Source organism: Pithys albifrons, chromosome 1 (assembly GCF_047495875.1).
Source record: "Pithys albifrons albifrons isolate INPA30051 chromosome 1, PitAlb_v1, whole genome shotgun sequence".
NCBI classification, from domain to species: Eukaryota; Metazoa; Chordata; class Aves; order Passeriformes; family Thamnophilidae; genus Pithys; species Pithys albifrons.
The window spans coordinates 26524415-26544858 of record NC_092458.1 but is presented as its reverse complement, the minus strand read 5'-3'; the positions used below and the strand labels follow the sequence as shown (position 1 = coordinate 26544858).

Sequence of the window (20444 nt, the reverse complement as noted above, 5' to 3'; positions counted from 1 at the left end):
GTTCCCAAAGCTTGAATATGTGACTGTTTCTAAATACACTATATATCCTGAGCCATTTGATCAATGAAATAAAACTATCAAATCCATCCCTATTAAAAATCTTAAACAAAATCAAGACTGCTCTCTTGTTATGGATAACAAATAGAATTTAAACAGTAAATGATTACATAAAATCTGAAAAAAGAAATCATAACACAGGGTAAGACTACAGCTATCTTGAAAACATGTTTATTCTAGAAAAGATAAGTAATTAAACACATGCCCCAGCCATAGAGAGAAATGTGGTTTATTGCATGAAATTTTCAATACCAACCACAGTACTGAAACCTACCTGTCTTTTTCTAGAACTTTCAACTGTGTCTTTCCAGCAGTGCTTTTAGTTTTCACACTACAATGAGGAGAGCTCTTCTTGTGCTTTGCCATGCCCAACCCCTCACTGTATGCTGGTCATCCTGTACAGAATATTGTTTCTGTCCTATTACGCCACTGAGTTTTTCTTGTGTGGTGATGATGGGTCTTAAAAGAGCAAACAAGAGTTGCACTCAGTACGATGCAGAGCTTTCCTGGTGCCCTGCACTGTGCTGGAGACAGCCTGCTCCCTAGGCATCGGACCAGACAGATGTTGTGGGGTTGGCTGCAGCAGTGGACCTCCAGCCACCTGCTCCCACATAAGTCCCTTGGTACTCAGACCTTGAGAAACCAAGTGCCAGCTGGGTTAGCTGAACAGTGGGATCTGAACTGTATGTATCTGTGGGTCAGTGTCATGGTTTAACCCCAGCCAGCAGCTAAGACACATACTTGCTTACTTGTCCCCAATGGGATGGGGTAGGGAGTTGAAGGGGTAAGAGGCAGAAAACTTAAGAGCTGAGACAAAGACAGTTTAATTGGTAAAGTAAAAGCTGTGCACACAAGCAAAGCAAAACTTGAAATTCATTCACTGCTTCCCAGGGACAGGCAGATGTTGAGTCATCTCCAGGAAAGCTGGCTCCATCACGCATAATGGTGACTTGGGAAGACAAGTGCCATCACATCCTTCTTCCAGTAGTTTTATATGCCCAGCATGATGCCATATGATCTGCGATAACCCTGTGGCCAGTTGGGGTCAGCTGCCCTGGCTGTGTCCCCACCCAGCTCCTTGTCCCTCTTGCCCCCCCGACTGCTGGCTGGTGGGGTGAGGAACAGAAAAGACCTTGATCCTGTGCAAGCACTGCTCAGCAATAAGGAAAACATCCCTGCGTTATCAACGCTGTTTCCAGCACAAATCCAAAACACAGCTCCACACTAGCTGCCCTGAAGAAAATTAACTCTACTCCAGCTGAAACCAGCTCAGTTGGGCTCTTCAGCCAACAGCAGGAATCTGGGTTTAGACCTTCAGGAAGCAGCAGTGTTGAGCAGCTTCAGGCAGTGAAAGAGAGGGGAGCCCAGGGTGCATAGTGCAGGTTCATCTAATGGGTCATGGGAGAAAGTCTCCTCAGGCACAAGTAACACCCATGTTGGTAAAAACCTGCTGCAAAAATAAACATGACAAGACATAATTTGCCCTGGCTATTGGTATTTAGAAAGGCAAGAGAAGGGAAGGCCAGCAAATTTCCATAGTCCTCCCTTCACTAGGAGTGAATTAGGTGTTGCATCACTATGTAAACAAAACTACCTTCAGGGTACTAAAAGCTATCCATAGCTGCATCCTTCCATATAGATGCTATAGTTGTGTGAGGCAGAGGCAGCAGTAAATTAAAAAAAAAAAATCCAAAAAGTTTTTTGAAAGGAAGGTGATCCATACTGGGCCTTTAACTCACAAAATCTGCAAAGATGGATGTGAATTTTTTTCTTGTTGAATTTCACACTTGATTTGGAGAATAATGCTATGCATAAATGAAAGCACTTGGTTATGATATCAATGTAATTTTACCTTTTGGCAGTTATTCCAAAACCTGACTCTCGAGTCAGGATGTAAAGGATTTTAAAGGATGCAAACTTTGCTCTGTATTAATTGCACTTATGATATCACAGGTATTCAAATTACTGCTCACTATTATATACTTCTAATACTATAGCTGGTTTAGTTTAAGGAGGAACTATGACCTTTCCTAGATGGTTTTTACCTTTACTGGTTTAAAACCACTCAATATTGTAATGAACATTTCATGGGTAGAGCAGTGATGAAGCCTTGCAGGCATTCAGAAATAAGTCTCAGGAATTATTCTGTAGGGCCCTAGACTGCTGGGGCATTCCCCAGATCAAAGCATTGTTAGAAGATGAAAGAGCTCTATTAATTAAATATCTAACTCAGAATTTTTCTAGCTGTTCTGTAACAGATCACAAGAGATTTCTCTCCCACTTATCCCCAGATCTCTTCTTCCACGCAATACTAAAATTTTTTTTAATAACCTTTATTAAAGGCAAAGCCTAACTCTTCTGAAGGACAGGATTTTTGCCATGAGGACTGGGGCATCACTCACCTGCTCTGTAGTGAGTACTGCTCTGTACTCTCTGTGTCTGCCTGCTGAAGTCTGCTCTAGGGTCAGCCCTGTGCCTCAGAACTGGAATTCCTCCTGGTGGGAATCTGTGAAGATGTAGGTACAGGCATGACCAGACACACTTCAGCAGCTCCAAGCAACTTGAAACTCAATTTAGAAATAAGCCAAATTTATGCAGTCTTAAAATTGCTCACTAGCTGCTTCCTTGAAGGTAAGCATTTCCAGTTTACAAGCAACATGTTAACCTGTGGTAGGGAGCTAAAAGCAGCAGGATGGACATTTTCTGGTGCAGAAGTATCAAGGCAGCTACATATAACCTCTATTACCAGCCAATACTTTAACTCCTTTCCCATCAGGGAGCAAAGTTTTAGAAATATAGGCTAAAGTAAACTAAAAATAAGCAGTGGAAGAACTGGACTTCACACCAATCTAGGAGATTCATAGTGAAGACATTACACATAGCACACAGTTTATGTAGGGTTAGGAATACAGCTTATTGGCTAAAAGAGTTACACACCACCATGCCAGATACTTCAATTGGTTAAACTCTATCTCTCACAAGTCCCATGTTTATATTATTTCATCCTGGCTGTTTTCATGCACCTGCAGAGTCTTGTGAATTCTTACTATGTGAATTCTTGGGGAGTAACCTCCTCCCTATCAGCCAGCAGCAGCTGAGCTCTTTACTGCTTCTGGCTGATAGCTCAGTCTCACAGGGCTTTCTAAAGATCTGAATTGCTCACTTTTGAATTTACTGTAACAACAATTGGCTAGGTATTATTATTATCCAATCTGAATGTGACCACTTTAACTGTTAGTTCTCAGAAGAGCCAACTAGCCCAAATAATTTAAAAGAATTTACAGAGAATCAATAGGAAGATATGGTTTCAAATCTACAATTTAAGGTGCAAAATGAAATCCATGCTAAAGCAACTCCTCATTTGCCACAGAGTATAACCACAGCAATTTCCTTCATCAAAAATAAGCAAATTAATGTTGGGTCCTGCTTTCTATCAGTTTCCACATCACAGACATAAAAACCTTTGTGAATATTGAAAACCAATTTTCAGGTAAGCAAAAGTATCTCTTTTCATGCAAGAAATTGAGGCTATATAAATGACTGAAATATTTACCTGATATCTGATCTAGTGGCATCAAGGTAAAACTGAAATTTGTGTATGGAAGTTGATCAATATGAAAGGATGAACAAGTCAAAGTGCTTTATTGAAACAAAAATTGTAAAATTGTGACTTGAATTGGAAATGAATAGGCTTAAAAGCTGAGTAGTTAGCAGTGTTTGTTGTCATGTAAAAAAGAATCCTATAGTTCTTGTGACAAGAACAAGTTAGCATAAAGCAGTGGCAGCCAGCTGTCTTCTGTATCCAGTAAGAGCAGTAATGGGCTTAAACTGAATTAAGAATAATTCAAACAGATAGTTCAGAACAGTTTTTAACAGTGGACATACTGACATAATGGAGGAAATGACTGACGGAGGATAAGAACAGCTTGGGACAGGTGACAAATGTCCCATCCTCTCATCTCTGAATCCATTTGAGATAGAAGTAAGTATCACTAAAAGTTCTTAAACTGACTTTATTAAAAAAAAAAAAAGAAAGAAATGAAATGGGACACACACACACTTCACTAAAGTCTTTCCTGCTCAAGCAGCAGCTTAAATGACTGTTAAAAGCCAAGGAAGTATTTCCAAATCTTCCATCAGAGAGGCCTTTGCTGTACTTAGACTGATCTCCTACAAGCCTTTCCCATTATTTTAACAAGTGCTGCACTTTAAATGCTATCCAGAGCACACCTGAAACTAGTTTCATGCCTGTGCATAAACAAACGAGGGGCTAATCATTTCACAGCTGTATGGCAAAGCATCAAAGACAGCTCAACCACAGTGAGGGCAGTGCTAGGGCTGTGTGGCCTCACACTCTGCACTTGCTGGCACAGCTGGGATTTCTACCCATTGCAAGTGAACAACCACACAGCCTTTGCCTACAGAAATACACCCCGATTTTTCTTTCCCCTCAGCAACTCTGATTTTAAAAAAATGGGACCAAAACGACTGGGTTAGAGGTGTGGGGTTTGTGCTCTCTCGATTTATTGTACAGCTCCACTATATTTTATTCAAATACTGGCAAAGGCACAGTTATGAGATTTCCTCATAGGAAATGTTAATGAGACACTAACCTACTGCAGAGTACTCCAGACCAAACTATTTAACAACATTTCCATGGAAGTCAGCATTGCCTCTTTTTCACAGAGCACAAACAAAATGTACAAAGCTGGGGCTCAGGTCCTTCTGTACATTAAAGCAGATTTCTCAGGAGAATTCAGCACTCTGTACAGAACTTCCCACCAATGACACAGGGCTCCTGGCCCACACAGCTTCATATCTTGTCATAACATCATAGTCTACCACATCAGTTCCTTTCTATTTCTAAATTATAGGAGTTGTCTTTTAAAATGAGTCGCCTTTTTTTTCCATCCCTTCCTGCCATGCTGTTCTCATGGTTTAAAAAAAACACCTCATCTTCTTCCAACTTCCAGGCTGAAGTGATTCATTGCTGATGTACAAAAATCCGTTCTTATGCCAGCATTGTTCATAACTTGATTACCTCTCTCCCACACTGCTGTTCATGATGCTGTGCACTGCTGTCCTCTTTCAACCTTGACTTTGAGACTAAATAAACACACAGCTTGATCTTCTCCATGATGGAAAGCTGTTATTTCACTTGACATTTCTCTGTATCTCTTAAAAATATGAATTAATTGCCTTGGAACTTGGATGGCTAGGACAGAGAACATCTTAATGCCACCATATATTTGTCCTTTTCACAACTAGCTTGCTCAGAGGTTCAGAGTCAGTCCAGGAGCCACCCAAGCCCCCTGACCAGGCACACTTGCACACCTGACAGCTGCTACAGCAGTGCTGCAAAGCCAACTCCAGCATACCAGAGGTGTCACTCAGCTTTGGTCAGCCTGATACAGAGTTGGCCTCTTCAGAAAAGCTAACTTATTTATCTAACATTTCACAGACAGTGTGGCACCAGGGACTGAGTCCAGTTCCTCTGAGAGTTTTTGAATACCTCAGCCATGAGATACTGCCTCCATCCTTTCACCTCCTTCAGTCTCCTACCAGATTCCTGCACACTTTCCAACTTCTGGCACAGACCAGGCACTGCTCATGGTGCCAGACATGTTGCACGATCCATTCCTGCCCCAGGAGTGTTCTGACCAAGTGCTGCAGTGGAGAAAAAAATCCAACACGATGACTGACGGGGCATGAAAAGGGAGGCAGCAGACACTGACTCCCTCAGTGCTTGACTTTGCAGCAGTCATTGAACATCTCTGTAACAGTGTGCATATACAAGAGGTTTCCTGGCATTTTTTGAAAAGCTCACACTGAAAACAATAGGTATCAGCGATACACACATGAGTCACTACTACAACTGGGAATTTTAAATCCTGTGTGCAAACATCTGTCACTTGAACCAAGGACATGGACAAGGACCTCCTCCAGATTCCTCTGTTCTGGCAGCTGGTGGAAATGCCCCCTGCAGAAGTGAATGCTAAGGCACTCCCAAATGCACCTCAGGCAAAAGCAGCTGGATGAGACAGCTCTCATATCACACCTTGTACTCACAAGCTGAGCCTGACAATAGCAGGAGGTGGGCAAAGACTTTCTTTTTACAAGTTTAAGCTTTCAAACTTCCGTTTTGCAAGAGAGCACTTCTTCCCATGCGCCCCACTCCGATGCTGCGAGGAGAGCAGGGGGGCAGTTAATAAATTCCTTATGCAGAAGGAAAGAGAGGAGTCTGGTTTGCAGGAGGAATGTGTTTGTGTGGGCTGAAAGTAATAGCAGAAGGCAAGTCACCGTTGTCCTGTGGACAAGCCCTCCACCCTGGGGGCTGGTCCAGCGCCAGTCGTCTGCACAGCCATTTGAACTGAGACATGGGAAGAGCCGACATTGAAGAGCTACCAGTTTTTCCCCTGCAAAGCAATTCCGACTCAGACTCACCCTGTTCTCCATCCCCCGAGTTTTCTCCATCTGTCTCCTCCAAACAATGCCCTCGAGGCAATTCCCAGCACTTCATTGCAGCCCAGCAGTTCCTGGTCCCTACTTTTCCTCGCAGCTTCCTCTCTCCACATTTCTTCCTTCCCTCACACATACTCCTATCAGCCTTTTCCAATTAAACCAGTCACAACTTACAGCTGCTCCTCCTCATCACCCAGTTCCACACCCCTCTCACACCCAAGCTCTTTGCCCAAAAAATCCCACTTTCTACAATTAAAAGGCAATTTCTTTCCCTATCTACTTATGTGTACCCCATCTGTCATCAACATCTTCTCCCTCTCACCTACAGTCCTTTCCATTATTAAGCACTGGAAAGCTGAACACTTCCTTTGGGATTCTTCTTTAGGAATGCCAGCAACAAGGAAAGAGAGGCTAGGGGAGAAGGCATCAGTGGGAACAGCAGACTCCTCCCTGCTCAGCCCCAGTGCTGCAGCCCCTGCCATAGTTACATGGTTTTGATTCCCACTGTCATGTATCTTGTACTATACTGAGCTTTCTATGGGAATGAAAGAGGTTTGTGCGCACTTACTGGAGAGAAAACCAATGCAGATTTTATTTGGTATAAAATAAAGGTACACACACATACCAAAACTACATTTACTGAACACATGCTATCCATTTTATACAAACATTAATATATTTGGCGAAATCAAAATAAAAGGCAGAGGTTAAAAAAAGCAGAACAAAGGGGACATCCTCTACACAGATCACTTTTCCTATCCCCAGCTGGAGTTCCTGCCCCAAAGCACTGAAGTGACAAATTATTTAAAAGAAATATCTTCAAGTGTATTTGAACACAGGCAAAAGACCACCACATCCTAAGTCCAAAAGAATATTCATGGTTTTGATTGAAATTCCCTTAAGAGTCTTGAACCTTAAGCTCATGACAAAAGACTTTCAGACTATGTACAGTTGAAGTTTGGCAAAGCTGGACTGCTAGAAACAGGGCAACAAGTTTCCCACTTAACAACAGCAAGAAATGATGCTGGAACCAAGAATTTCCCAGTACTCAATACCCAGACAGACTGCAAGTCTTAAAATGTTAATCAACTTCCAGCCTGTTATCCAGAGACAAGACTGCCAGAGATACATCTCAGCAACAAACAACAGGTCCCTTCATCAGTAAAACCCACCACATCAACAGGTTTGGATCTAATATTCCTCTCTTTAAACCACAGCCAAGAGCAGGAGAATCCATATCCTGGCCCCCCACCCCCCACAGACATACTGCCAATGGGGTGTTCAAAAATGCCAGTGCAAGGTTTGACAATAGTGTTTTTCCCATCTCATTCCACATTGCAGTAGGTGTCATGTCAAGTTAAATAGGAATGACAAAATAACATCTAAGGTAGTCCCAGTGCTGCACGTATGGCATGGTGACCCCGAAAAATGACAGGCACCATTAGAGAGTCTCAGTGACAGCTCTTTGTGTTCAAGAAAGGAATAGAACATGTTGTTGGGCTTGTTGGTTCTCAGGGTTTCAGTTGTTTAACTGCATTACCATAATAAATCCAGAAACTCTGCACGATTTTTTTTATGGTTGGGCTTTACAGAAAGTGGTGATATTGAGAACTTAAAGCAGAAACTCAGGACATTTCTTGATGCACAAACAGATGGGAGGTGGGGGCTAAAATGACCCATGCAATACTGCAAGTGTTAAATAAGTAATGCCACAACCATTCTAACACTTCTGTTAAATACTGCAATTGATACTAAACTATTTATATTGTACCTGAAGTATGCAAGTATGTACTGTGGATATCTACAAGGACTCCATCAGTAATGTTCTAAGGAGTAAAATTAAGGCAGGGGCCAAGTATTTCCTGGCCCTGGACTTTAAGCATTTCCCACAATTATGTCAGTACAATTTGCCTCCCCAAAAGAAACAACTTAAATACATAGATGATGAGGTAAAAGAGCAATTAACAATTCCAGTGTGGAAATATCACAGCCTTTTTTGAAGAAGTACAGTACTCAAGTTTCTACCTCCCTTAAGGTAGATGTGTGGCAACTAGAAGTAAGAACAGATGACAGATATCTTGTGAGGAGTAGACAGTTTTGCACCCATTTCCCACTTTGACTTCTTAATACATTAAAGTTGTTAATCCATTATATCTAACCTAGCACAAGTAGACAATTTTCACAAATCTCAGTCGGAACTACTAAAACTCTATGGCTAAGTCCTGCCCTCTGATTCCAAGTTTCCCAAGTTCAGGTGGGCTATAAATATGTGCTTACTGTTCCCTTGCTTATCATGCCATCCCTTGCTCTAAAAGAGCAATTAGGGCTCTGTTTTCTACATCATTTAGAACTGTGACTTTACTTCAAAATGGCCAGCCAAAAATGTCCAGCTGTTCTCAAAGTGCAGTCTAACCACAGGTGTACTGCTTTCAGCAAGTTCTGCTTACTTCCAAAGACCTCTTCCAAACTCCATGCTGGTCAGCCTAATCAGATCTGTTCCTGTCTTCTCAGATAAGTGCTGACACTGACATTTAACAGTACATTTGTTTTTCCTTTAAGGGCTGAGTTTCAGGACCAACAAGTATATGCTGTAAGCATCCTGAATTATGATTTCTAATGCCATCAAAACAGCCTGAAGAGAAAAATGGGATGCATTTGTTAGTGAGCCTTAGTTGCCCTCTTTAGGTTGAGAAATTTTAGAAAGTCTTCTAGTGACTGAAGTCATTAAGCAACTGTCATCCAGCCTTATATACTCTTGCACATACTGCTCTGAGATCCCACTCTGGGCTACTCACTTCTTTTTCAGCTTTGGATATTTCCTGTGGATTTTTAAAAAAGTTTTCTAAAGAACTCAGGCACCCTGAATACAAACCACAAATTGCACTTGCTATATTTCGTACACTTTGCCAAAAAGAGCCCTCTCTGCATTATACAAAAATTAAGAAAACCCAACCTTACAAGAACAGCTTGGGATGAGAAAAAATTAAATTAGTCACTAATAAAGAGCAATTAGGCTTGTGAACAACATGTGCTGATAGAAATAATTTTTATACAGAAAATGCATTTATGATAGAATCGCAGAACACCCTGAGCTGGAAGGAACCCACAAGGATCATCCAAGTCCAGCTCCTGACCTTGCACAGGACAACTCCAAGAATCACAACATGTGCCTGAGAGCACTGTCCAAATGCTTCTCGAATTCTGTCAGACTTGGTGCTGTGATCAGTTCCCTGGGGAGACTGTTCTGCGCCTGACTACCCCCTGGGTGAAAAACCTTTTCCTAATATCCAACCTAAACCTCCCTTGATGCAGCTTCATGCTGTTCCCTTGAGTCATGTAACTTGTCACCACAGACATGACATCAGTCTGCACCTCTTCTCTTCATGAGGAAGCTCTAAGCACCAGTGAGGTCTCTCCTCAGTCTCTTCTTCTTCAGGCTGAACAAACCAAGTGGCCTCAGCCACTCCTTATGTGGTTTCCCCTCTAGACCTTTCACCATTTTTGCAGTTCAAACATGGAAACTGATTCAGAAAATACTAATTAATGGCTTTCTTCCCAGCTGTAAGAATCAAGTTAAGCTAGATGGCAACACTTCTTTCTTCATCATGATGAATGATTGTAAGTGAAACTAAGAGTAGATTTCTAAAAATTTATGAAAGACATTTACCACGCAAAACAGCAAGATGAGATTCCCTGTTGAGCTGATGCGAATGCTTAACAGTTGCATCATACAATTCTGTGACTGCAGCTTGTTAAGAAAAAATCAACAAGACATACTGGATTTTAATGTCCCATCCAATGTATGAAAATAAGTACCATATAGTCTTTTAGCATGCATGGAAATCTTATTTTCTTCCCAAACCAGTCAGTACAGGCCAGGCTGGATGTAGTCTCAGAAGCTTTCCAAAATAGATTTCCTGACACAGATCAACAGTTATTGTCCATCTACACAAATACCATTATTAAATGCTGCCAGAAACCCTAGAGATAAATTTTGGTGTCACAGGCACTGTGAGAGAATACAGAAACATCCCTTAGATATTACACAGGGTTGCTCCAGGACAAAATGAACCCCTGTAATTCTGAATGCAAACAGAAACCCAAGGAAGCAGAACTGTATGAAGCATGCTACTGGGAAATGGTAGACTTGCTAAAAAACACTTTTTAAAGTACATTTTCCTGTCAGATAATGAAAGAAACCTGCTTCTTGTGCCAACATACTCTCAGGTGGGAAGGCCAGGGAAGAAAAAGACATAAAAATACTGTTCATCCTAACTCACTGATACACTTTACTGCAGAACACTCAGCACAAAAACCTACATTGCAATTGAAATGTTTACTCCAAGATAATGTAGCATCTTTGAACTGCCTTTATTTCCAGCACTCTATAGAAATACTGCTTTCTTCCTGAACCCAGATTATCCTCAATTTGAAGTTCATGTTCATGGGTTCTATTCGAAGACTGCATGTAAACATTCCTATAACCCTGTACACTCTTGTGGGGCCATTTAAACACTGACAGACTCAAAAGCAGTCTCTATGAAGTTAGGAAACTGCATCCCTAAATTCCAATTGAACCTTCTGTCCCCACATTAAGAAATTAAGAAACAAAGGTACTTGCAGATACACAATGCACATCCTTCTCATATAAGTTGCAGAATATTTGCAGGAAAATCCAAAATTAAACTTTAAGGTTTTTCTTGTTTTTTTCTTCCTTTTTTAATTTGGTTTTATTTGGGAACTTCATGATTAATTTGCCTTAGCCTCTTAGGAAACATTTGCTTTGTCCAGGCGTTGCCAGCTGAGAGGATGTTATTGTTCGGAAGGGATGTGACCAGGAGGACCCTGTGCACGGCACAATGTGTCAGCCCGGAAGCAATGGAAGAAAAGTGATTCCCTGCACTGACCGAGAAAACAAAATAGAAACATCAAGCGTTTGCCTTCCAGTTACAGTCCCCCTACATGTGTCCCAAAGAAACATATTAATCACTTGTATCTCACATGAGTATCACCAGACTGTATCAATATATATTAAAAAAATCCTACTTTCCAAAGAATTACAGATTTCTTTTGAAAAACAAAGATTTTTGCCACAAACATCTTTGAAACACATAATCAGGAGAATGCTTACCCTCTCTGCACAACTGCTGCTCCAAACAGTGGACAGAGTTGGACCTGGTTCCCTGTCCCTTAGCAAGTGTCCCCTCCCCACAGCATTAGCAACTTGCAGGGGCAGAGATCACCCTACAGAGCAGGTTGGGAGCAGAAGAGCCAAGTCCTGCCCTGCAGCAGGCACCCTCCTGCCCGTCCAGGCCTCCACTGACCTCTGCAGTGACTTCACAGAAGTCTCTTGTACGTGTTTCGGTAGCAGAAGGGCAGAGCCGAGCGCGCTTCAGCGTTCAGGGAGGGCAATGCTCCCACAGCAGCACCTTCCAGGCCCTCTTAGGTCCTTGGTGAGAGTCTTCATTTGGGGGACTTTTAAGTTTTGATGCAGTTTTTTTGAAGTACACCTGTGCTTTGTACACGATCATGGTTTCACTTTGAGAAGGCTCTGAGCCTGATGCTGTACTCAGAGCTAACACTCCTTACCAAACCCTTCTCTTAAATAAAAGATCCCCCTGTGCTCAACCCAGAAGGAGCACAGCCCCACTGCAGCTGCAGAGGGACGGAGGGCCTGGACCCTGCCACTCTGCCTGTACCCGAGGCGAGGCGGGTGTCCCTCAGCCAGGGTTGCCCCCGAGGGAGCGCCCGGCCCACGAAGTGGGCGCCGACCGTGCCAGCAGTGAACCCCCGCGCTCAGCTGTGCCCGACAGTCCCCCGCCCGCCCTCGGGCCCGTCCGGGACGCGGGGCGAAGGTGCTACCGGGCGTCGCCGCCGCTGAGGGGGTAGGCGAGGATGCTCATGGCTTCGCCGCATGCCGCCTCCACCTGCCGCACCTGCTGGCGGCTGAGGCGCTCCCGCCAGGCGTGCACGGCCTCCCGGGCATCGCGGGCGGAGATGAGAAAGGGCCGGTCGGAGGAGTAGGCGGCTCCCCGGGTCATGTTGAGCACGAAGTCCTCCAGGGCGGGCGGAACCGTCAGGCCCGCGAAGCGCAGCAGGCGCCGCAGCTCGGCGCGGGGCTCCCGCACCAGGTCCTCGTAGCGCAGCTGCGTGTAGCGGCGGCGGAGCCAGCCCGGGGCGCGGCGGGCCAGGAGCAGGTCGCGGAGCCAAGCCTGGCAGATCACCTCCAGCGCGCCGCCGAGGAAGAACTCGGCGCGGTGCTGCGGCTGCGACGCCCGCCCGCCGCCTAGCAGCCCGGGCGGCAGCAGGAGATGCTGCTGCTGGTGGCGGGACGATCCCCGCGGCTCGGCGCGGTGGCGGCTCCGCAGCACCTGGACGCTCTCCCGCAGTAGCGCCTGCCGCGCCTTCAGGCGGGAGTTGTGGACGGCGCGGGGGTCGCGAAAGAGCTGCACCACCCGCAGGTTGAGGCCGGGCTCCCGCAGCAGCGGCAGCAGCGCGCCCAGCTCCAGCAGCCGCACGTCCTTGATGACCACCACCGGGTACTTGCGGCACTCGGCCTCCAGCTCCCGCAGCGCCCGCGGCGGGCACTTCTCCTCGCAGGCAGCGCCGTCGACCAGGCCGATCTCCCCGCGGGGCCGCGGGGCGGCGGGGCAGAGCGGCGGCGAGCAGATCACCTTGTTGGTCCGCCAGCCGAAGATGCTGGCCGTGGTGAGGTTGTCGGCGGCAGGCGGGGCGGGCGCCAGCGGGTCGCGGGGGCCGGGCGGGGCGGCGTAGAGGCGCAGGACGGAGAAGTCGCATCGGAAGAGGGCGCGCAGCATGTCGCGGAGGGCGCCTTGCAGGCTCAGCGCGTCCCCCGGGTAGAGCGCCTGCCACAGGTGCCACATGGGCTCGTACAGGTAGAAGACGTCGGGGTGCTGGTTGAAGAGCTCCCCCAGGAAGGAGGAGCCCGTGCGCCAGGTAGCGTGCAGGTAGATGTGCCGCTTCCCCGCAGCTACGGCGGTGCCGTTACCCGCCGCCCCGGCTGTGCCCGCCTCGTCCTCCTCCTCCTCTTCCTCGTCCAGCGGCGGCCGCTGCTCCCAGCCCCACTCGCTCAGCGCCTCCTCCAAGCTGGGGCAGCGCCGCAGTAGCGGCTCCTCGTCCGCCCGCCCGCGCCTGGCCCCGTAGTCCAGCGCGTAGGGCACCAGCAGGAGCAGCAGAAGCGTGTACAGCACCAACACGGCGGCGAAGCGGCGGTGTTCGCCCCGCCACCGCCGCCGGCCCTTCATCGCGGGGGACGGCTCGGACCGCCGGGGCTCTGCCGACTCTGGCTGTCGGAGGGCGGCTTTTTGCAGAGAAGCAAAGTTAGCGGCGGCGGCGGGGATGTGGGCGGCGGGCGGTCCTCCCCGGCGGGGAGCACGCCCACGGGCACGCCGGCCCGGCGCGGGGCCGTGGCCGCGCCGCCCGCTACCGCCGCTGCCTCCTCCTCCTCGCAACGCGACGCGGAAGCGCCCGCACCTGCCCCCGCCGTCGCCTGAGCAGCCGCCGGCGGCGGGGCGTGAGCTCCTGCTGCCGCTGCGCCGGGCTGTGGGCCGCCCTTCGCCCGGCCTCCCTCCCTCCCCCCGGGCAGGGTCGGAGGGGCGGGCTCGGCACGGCAGGAGTTACCCCCGCCCGGGAAGGGGCGCACCGAAAAGGGGGGTTGTTAGCCAGGCCAGGTACTGAGCAGCCGAGGGTGTCCCAAGCAGGAGCGGTTTGTCCTGCTATTCACCGGAGCTCCAGAGAGAGAACACGCAACACTCTACAGTAACTCGAAGTGGTGCAAATACATTTTTAGGATGGATGACAGCTATTAAAATCTGCAGTGAGCTTCAGGAATGCTGCAGTTTGGCGCTGTAGAGAGCTGCGGGGTTTCTCAGCCACGCTTTTGTCTACGTGTGTGTGCTGATGGGATGCGGACATCTCGATCATGACTCATTGCTCCAGTTTATACCGGCATCTAAAAGTTCCATGTCCTACTGAGCTGGTCACCCCTTGCAGCTGGTCGGAAGAAATGGGCACCCACAGAGGGACAGTCAGCCTGTCTTGGATGTCTGATAGCTTTCTGATAACCTTCCTCTTATTAACGACAGTAAGTAGGAGCATAAAGTTACCGGCTCAAACTTAGACTTCTAGTCTTTTAGACATCTAAGAGCTTAAATAAAGTTCTTGTGGGATGGAGAGTCAACAAGATGCTGACTTCAGGTGTTTAAATTCAGATGTATAGTCTCAAAATCTCCAGCTCAGCCCCTGTCTGCCCTTGGAAGTTGCTCACATAAAGAGATGAACGATGATCCCAGGTTCCTGGTTAAGGTATCCAGCTGTCAGGAAAGCGAAGTGCCCATTCTCCTGGTGGTGTAGTTGGAGTTACTGACTGTCCTGACCTCTAGCAATAGGTGGCATGCTCTGTAAAATACTGTAATACTTAAGTAGGGTGCAGAGTGAAATTGAGAGAGAATAACACAATTCTTGCCCTCGATGTGTGATGCTCTGACTCCCAGGAGAGTCTATGTGGTACATACTCACCTGTGGTAAGACACATGACACAGCCTTCATCAGCGATATTACATGCAACAGAGAGCAGAAACCACCTACTAGTTACATGGGTTCTAAAAATGCTCCTTCTGTAGTACAGATATATAGATACACAGTCTGAAGCTGCTGCACATAATGTCAATTCCAGTTATTAAAGAATAATCCTATTTTAAATTTCTCAAAGTACAAGAAGCAGAAATCAATGTGAGAGGAAAAGCCTGCTTCTGTCCAGGTGGTGAGCCAGCAGTCTGTCTGCTAATGCTTTATTTGACCCCTGTTAATTAAGTGTTAAAGACTGGGCTTCTTGCCCTTTATAGTGTGCTGAGTGAGTACATGGTGCCAAACAAGACTTGTAAGTTTCTAAGCAGAAAAGTGTAGAAATTATAGCATTGGAAAGGAAATTCTGCCTCAACATACACTTCACTGCTTACATTCATCATGGCTCTGGGCTTTTTAAACACCCAGATCCACCAGTATCTCACACTCATACTCACCAGTGTCTCTGACTCGGTAAATAGCAGGACTCCATCTAGACCTTCAAGCAACTAAAGGAGAACAGAATAAATACTCACTTGCCAATCAGGTCACAGTCTTGCCAAAAACCCCTTCCTCTATCCAAAGAACATGCATATCTAGTATTTTGAGAGGGGTCTGTGGTGTAGCTGACATGTGTGGCATCATGCAAAATAGTAATTTGGGTAGATTTACCAAGGTAGGACCCTGAGAAGTGCAAATGAGAATGGATAACTCTGAGATGCTGGAGTGTTTCCTCTTAATAAAATACTGAGCTGGCAGTAGCATCAGCACCATTTCTGACCAAGGAGCCACACTGCTATATGTTACCTTAAAGTAATTTCTTATTGGTGTCTATGACCTACACTTGTCTAAAATTAAGGTCTTAAATCTGCCTAAATAAAGTAAAGCTGTCTTGAAAAAAAAATCAAATGTCTCATAGAGTAAGACAGTCTATCAGACAGATGAGAAACCATAGAAATAAAACTATGATTTTTGTCAGACAATGGAGCTACAAACTTGTGTGGCAACTATTCTAGAAAAACCGAGAGATGCAAATCCCTTTACTACAGGTTACTGTCTGTTAGTAAAGATACAACCATAGTTGTTAAAAGATTATCAAACCAAAAAAATACTTACAGTAAATGTTTTGTTCTGCACCTTCACAATGGTTCCTCTGCTGCAAGAGGATTAGGCTTTAAGTGTTTACTTCAGTTGTTGTGGGTGAGGGCTTTTTTGTCATGGGGAGATTCCAGGAAAGCCAGTATTCATTCTGTCACCCAGCAGGTGCCTGAGCTAGGCTTGAAATCACTGAGCTCCAGCCTTCCTGAGGGGTCACAAGTAGTACCTAATTTGAGCGCTGGGGAGTGGACTGCTGGTCTGAATAGAGCTGAGAAGAGACTGGCTTTCTCTTTTCTTGGTTTTCAGTTCTGTACTAATGTGTTCTCTCTTCAGCACCGATAAGGGGGATGATTTTTCCCCATTTCAGTTTTTTTTATAAACCATAAAGACGCTTTACGTATACAAATGATCTTCTGCATCTCCTGAGGTTGGGACAGTTCTGTACCTGAGTGAAACAGTGAAGTTGTTCGCTGATCTGCAAAGCAGCCTGCCCATTTGGCATTTAGCTCCTGCCATTTCTTGGTGATGATTCTGTGCTTTATGTTATTTTGTAAAGAGAGGAAAAAATATAGGCATAACATACTCTGCATACTTTAGTATTGCAGGATTTCCTTTCTACTTTCCAAGCTTGTCACTGAAGGCACTGGCTGTTTTTAATCTAACATAACATTGGCTTCCTGTGTATTATCTCTAACTTAATTTTTGCTCTTCTGTCTCCCACAGTGTTTCCACTGACAAGAGAGGCAGTAAATGCTGGAATGCAGCATTGCAGCCTGAGAATAATTTTTATCTTCTCAGCAGAGACTTCAACATGGAAACAGTTACCTCTATATCTAGCCATCTTTCAGCTCTCGCATGCTCTTGTCATTTTCAAACAGTGCTTTGTGATTAAAAATAGCTTGATTAGCTGATAAAATTAAAAATGCTTTGTACAGTGAGCACCACCCTCAAACATCCTGACTGTTAATGAGCTCTACTTGCACATGTTGTCACTCACAAGCTTCAGCCAAGAGGAAGTCCATGGTTAATGGCAGCTTAAAAACTTTCAAGAAGCCAACAAGCTAGAACAATGTCTTTATTTTTAAAGTTGATTTGTCATCAGATGTTCCAACATGTGCAATACCACATGTTTCACATATGAGACCAGACTTAGTAGCTCACATTTCAGAAGGGACATGTTGAGAATAGAGAGATGGACAAGCTGGTCCAGGCAAGGTGGCTACTGCAGAAGGGATTTTTTGCAGTGGAGTTTCCCCCAAAGTGGAACAGAAATTGAGTACCTGCAAAGTGTCAAAAATAACAAGAAGTTCTGAGAAACTCAATGGAAATTTTAAGGATCTGAAGTAAGTGGGAAGCCAGTGAGTGGAAAGTTGGAAAGTGGCTTCAGATGCAAAAGCACATGCAGAAGGTAGAAATCAAGTTTCTGCTCAGACACCCAATGTCACCCTTCAGCACCTGCAAGAAAGGCAAGGAAGTTAACAGGGAAACTGGTGTTCACAACTTCCTTGGCCTGTGTACTCCTTTTGCGTGTTACACTGGCACAAATCCAGACCTCTGACTTTCTCAGTGGCTGTTTTGAGAGAAGCCAGGTCTACAGCTTCAGGTTTTGGTTAATATAGTCACATAAACACCATGCAAATCATACCACCCAACATCTCTCCAGAAGAGCAGGGGCAGCAGGAAGGCTGAAGACTCTTCTGTGCCCCTCAGACTGAGGGGAGCTGTCATTTGAGTTAGGGGACCACCAGCATGTGTGGAGTCATAAGGGACGGGACGCATTGCTCCCTTCTCTCCCAGACTTCTCCAGTTATTCCTGAGAACAGGTAAAGTTAGGCGTGCTGCCACTCTGCTGCCTGATGTAAGAGCTGGGCACAAAACATGAGCTGAGGGGTGTTCAGATGAAGCCAAACCCAGAGCTGCAGCCTGTTTTGGGCAAGAGATGCTTGATAGCACAGTCCAGCATCACTGAACCAGCTGCACCAGCCTGATATGTAACCAACTAGGGGAGCCCTTCGGCACCCAAGACAAGTAGAGTTATTTTAAAAGGTGAAGATATTACTGATAGTGTCAGGGGGAATTGTCTGTGGCTTTCTGAGATATGTCTTTTCCAAGAATGTGAGATCTGAGTATTGAAATGGGGGAAAAAAATGAAAGCAGGTGGTTTGGGTGTTTTTTTTAATTTAAAACATGGTTCATTTTATGTCATCAGTGATCTTGTGAGTTCCTCTAACTTCCTGTAATAAAGGAAGCCAATGCCAACATTGAAGATGATAGAAAATGCTACTAGGAAATGTAACAAGGAAAGACAGGACGTAGAAGGCAGAGCAAAGCAAGTTTATATATTATTGGAGATTCAAGAGGAAGCTTAGAAGGAAAAAATTGTTATTTATAAAAATGTAAATTCAGATAAAGCATCAACAATGAAAGAAGAAAACATCTAATCTGTGATCCAACTCAATGATGATGTAATTTGAGTCTTCCTGAGTTATGCCAAGGATGACTTTGAAGACTTTAAGCCTCTCCCCTGCAGCGTGAGCTCTGTTGTCCCATTAGCGGAGAGACAGTCCTCTCACAGCCCAGAAAGAGGCTTTCACTACACCAATCCCCAGCACCTCTATCGAGCCTCTCCCTGCCTGGCAATTAACGGTAGCTGCTGAAAACAAATTATTCCGATGGCAGTGTGTTTGGGGTCTCGCTTTGAGTATAAGAACTGCCTCTACACTAAAATGCATGGGAAATAATAGTTTCTAATGGCAGAAACTGTGAATCATTTTCTGGTTTTTCTCAGGCTTGCTATTGCTGAATTAGAGATGCTGATTAAGGATAACAGCAAGCTTTCACAACTCAACAAGTTAAACCATTGTGTCGCCTAATTAGGGAACTAAATCAGAGTTCAGTCAAGCAAAGAAATGAACTAGAAAATTTGAAAACTATTTTTAACTGGGGATTTTTCCCCTCTCAACCCCTCAGACAGCCATTGTAGCAAAATACTTGCAATTCTCTTGTGTCTTCCTAAGGCAACAATTTCATGCACAGAATATAATTTTTGGACTGAGTATCTATCTGCCTTTTTATTCACTTCAGTCATTTGTGCAAATCTGTATTGGCATGTGCAAATGAAAATGCTGGGGCTCAATCACTGAACCTACTTAATCTAAAGATAATTTTATAAATTCAGAATTTCTGTTGCAGATGATTCCCCTGAGACATTCCTGTGCCTGTATGGAAGAAAGACAAAGGCCAGAATGTATAATTCTCTTGAAATTTCATCTTGTATATGCATCGCTGAGATTATTTAACTTTCATAAGGAAAATGTTAGCAGGTAAAAAGATAATGATTCTAGGAAACTTCTGGATTCCTAGACCCTCTGGGAACCCATTAACTTCCTGGCTGTCATTATGTGTTATTAATGAGGAAGTCTCTGGGCTTGTTATGCTGTTAATTGGGGTTTTCCAACTGGAATGGTAGTCAGCAGTCCACAATTTCTTTTTTCAACTGTCTAATGAGTGCAACAGATTTCAAAATTGGTGCTTTCTCTTGCTTTGGGCCCTCACTACAAACCTTACAACATCTGTCCAAAGTGATCATAGCACAACTCTGCACCTGCAGCACACCATTTATTTAGTGATGCATCCATAAGCCCATATGTTTAAAACACTGTATAAAAAGCATTTTGGTTTGACTGCAAACCTCTATCAACAAAGAACTTGTACACTGCTTTCTGTAAAGGGGAACTGCTTAAAATTAGTCAGGGCAGTTTTTGGTACGCAAATGTTAATTGTCAGGCTCTTTGCTACTTTAGCTATATAGACAATTTAATGCTGTTTAGATTTTATATGATTGTGAAAATTGCCTCACAAAATTTACTAAAGCTGTAGCACAGAAATCGTCTGCTTTTCTGCTCTCACAGTTGTTTCACTCCTATGATATCTATTAGAAAAATGAAGAGAAAACCCACAAGCCTAACTCATGAAATGAGTGGGTTAACAGAAAAAAACCCATACAGTGTGAAAGGTCATTACAGGATATAGAGGCCGATACAAAGGAGAGATAACTATTGTTGTATCTGAACAACTATAAAAAATGTTACATGCAATTGCAGAGCTGCTGCACAAATTTATTTCAACTGTGCTGCTTGAACAGAAAATTCTTAAATGCATTCTGAAAACTTAAAGCTGATCTCTGTTCAGTTTCTGCAATGCTTCTCAGGTAGTCTCAGAAGAAATTCCTGCTCATTCTACCT

The 20444-nt window shown here is 45.0% G+C and overlaps 1 protein-coding gene and 1 long non-coding RNA gene across 2 annotated transcripts; both read right to left on the bottom strand.

The window, feature by feature from the left end:
- Window positions 1-865: 865 nt before the first annotated feature.
- Window positions 866-16515, bottom strand: LOC139668412 (uncharacterized). The gene is made up of 2 exons (XR_011697053.1): window positions 16219-16515; window positions 866-2563 (listed from the first exon to the last, which is right to left on the bottom strand). It is a non-coding gene; the product is annotated as an uncharacterized lncRNA (long non-coding RNA).
- On the bottom strand, window positions 7088-14099 carry CHST7 (carbohydrate sulfotransferase 7). The gene has a single exon (XM_071547970.1). The coding sequence runs from the start codon at window positions 13782-13784 to the stop codon at window positions 12378-12380; it is 1407 nt and encodes a 468-aa protein (XP_071404071.1). The 5' UTR covers window positions 13785-14099; the 3' UTR covers window positions 7088-12377.
- Window positions 16516-20444: the final 3929 nt, after the last annotated feature.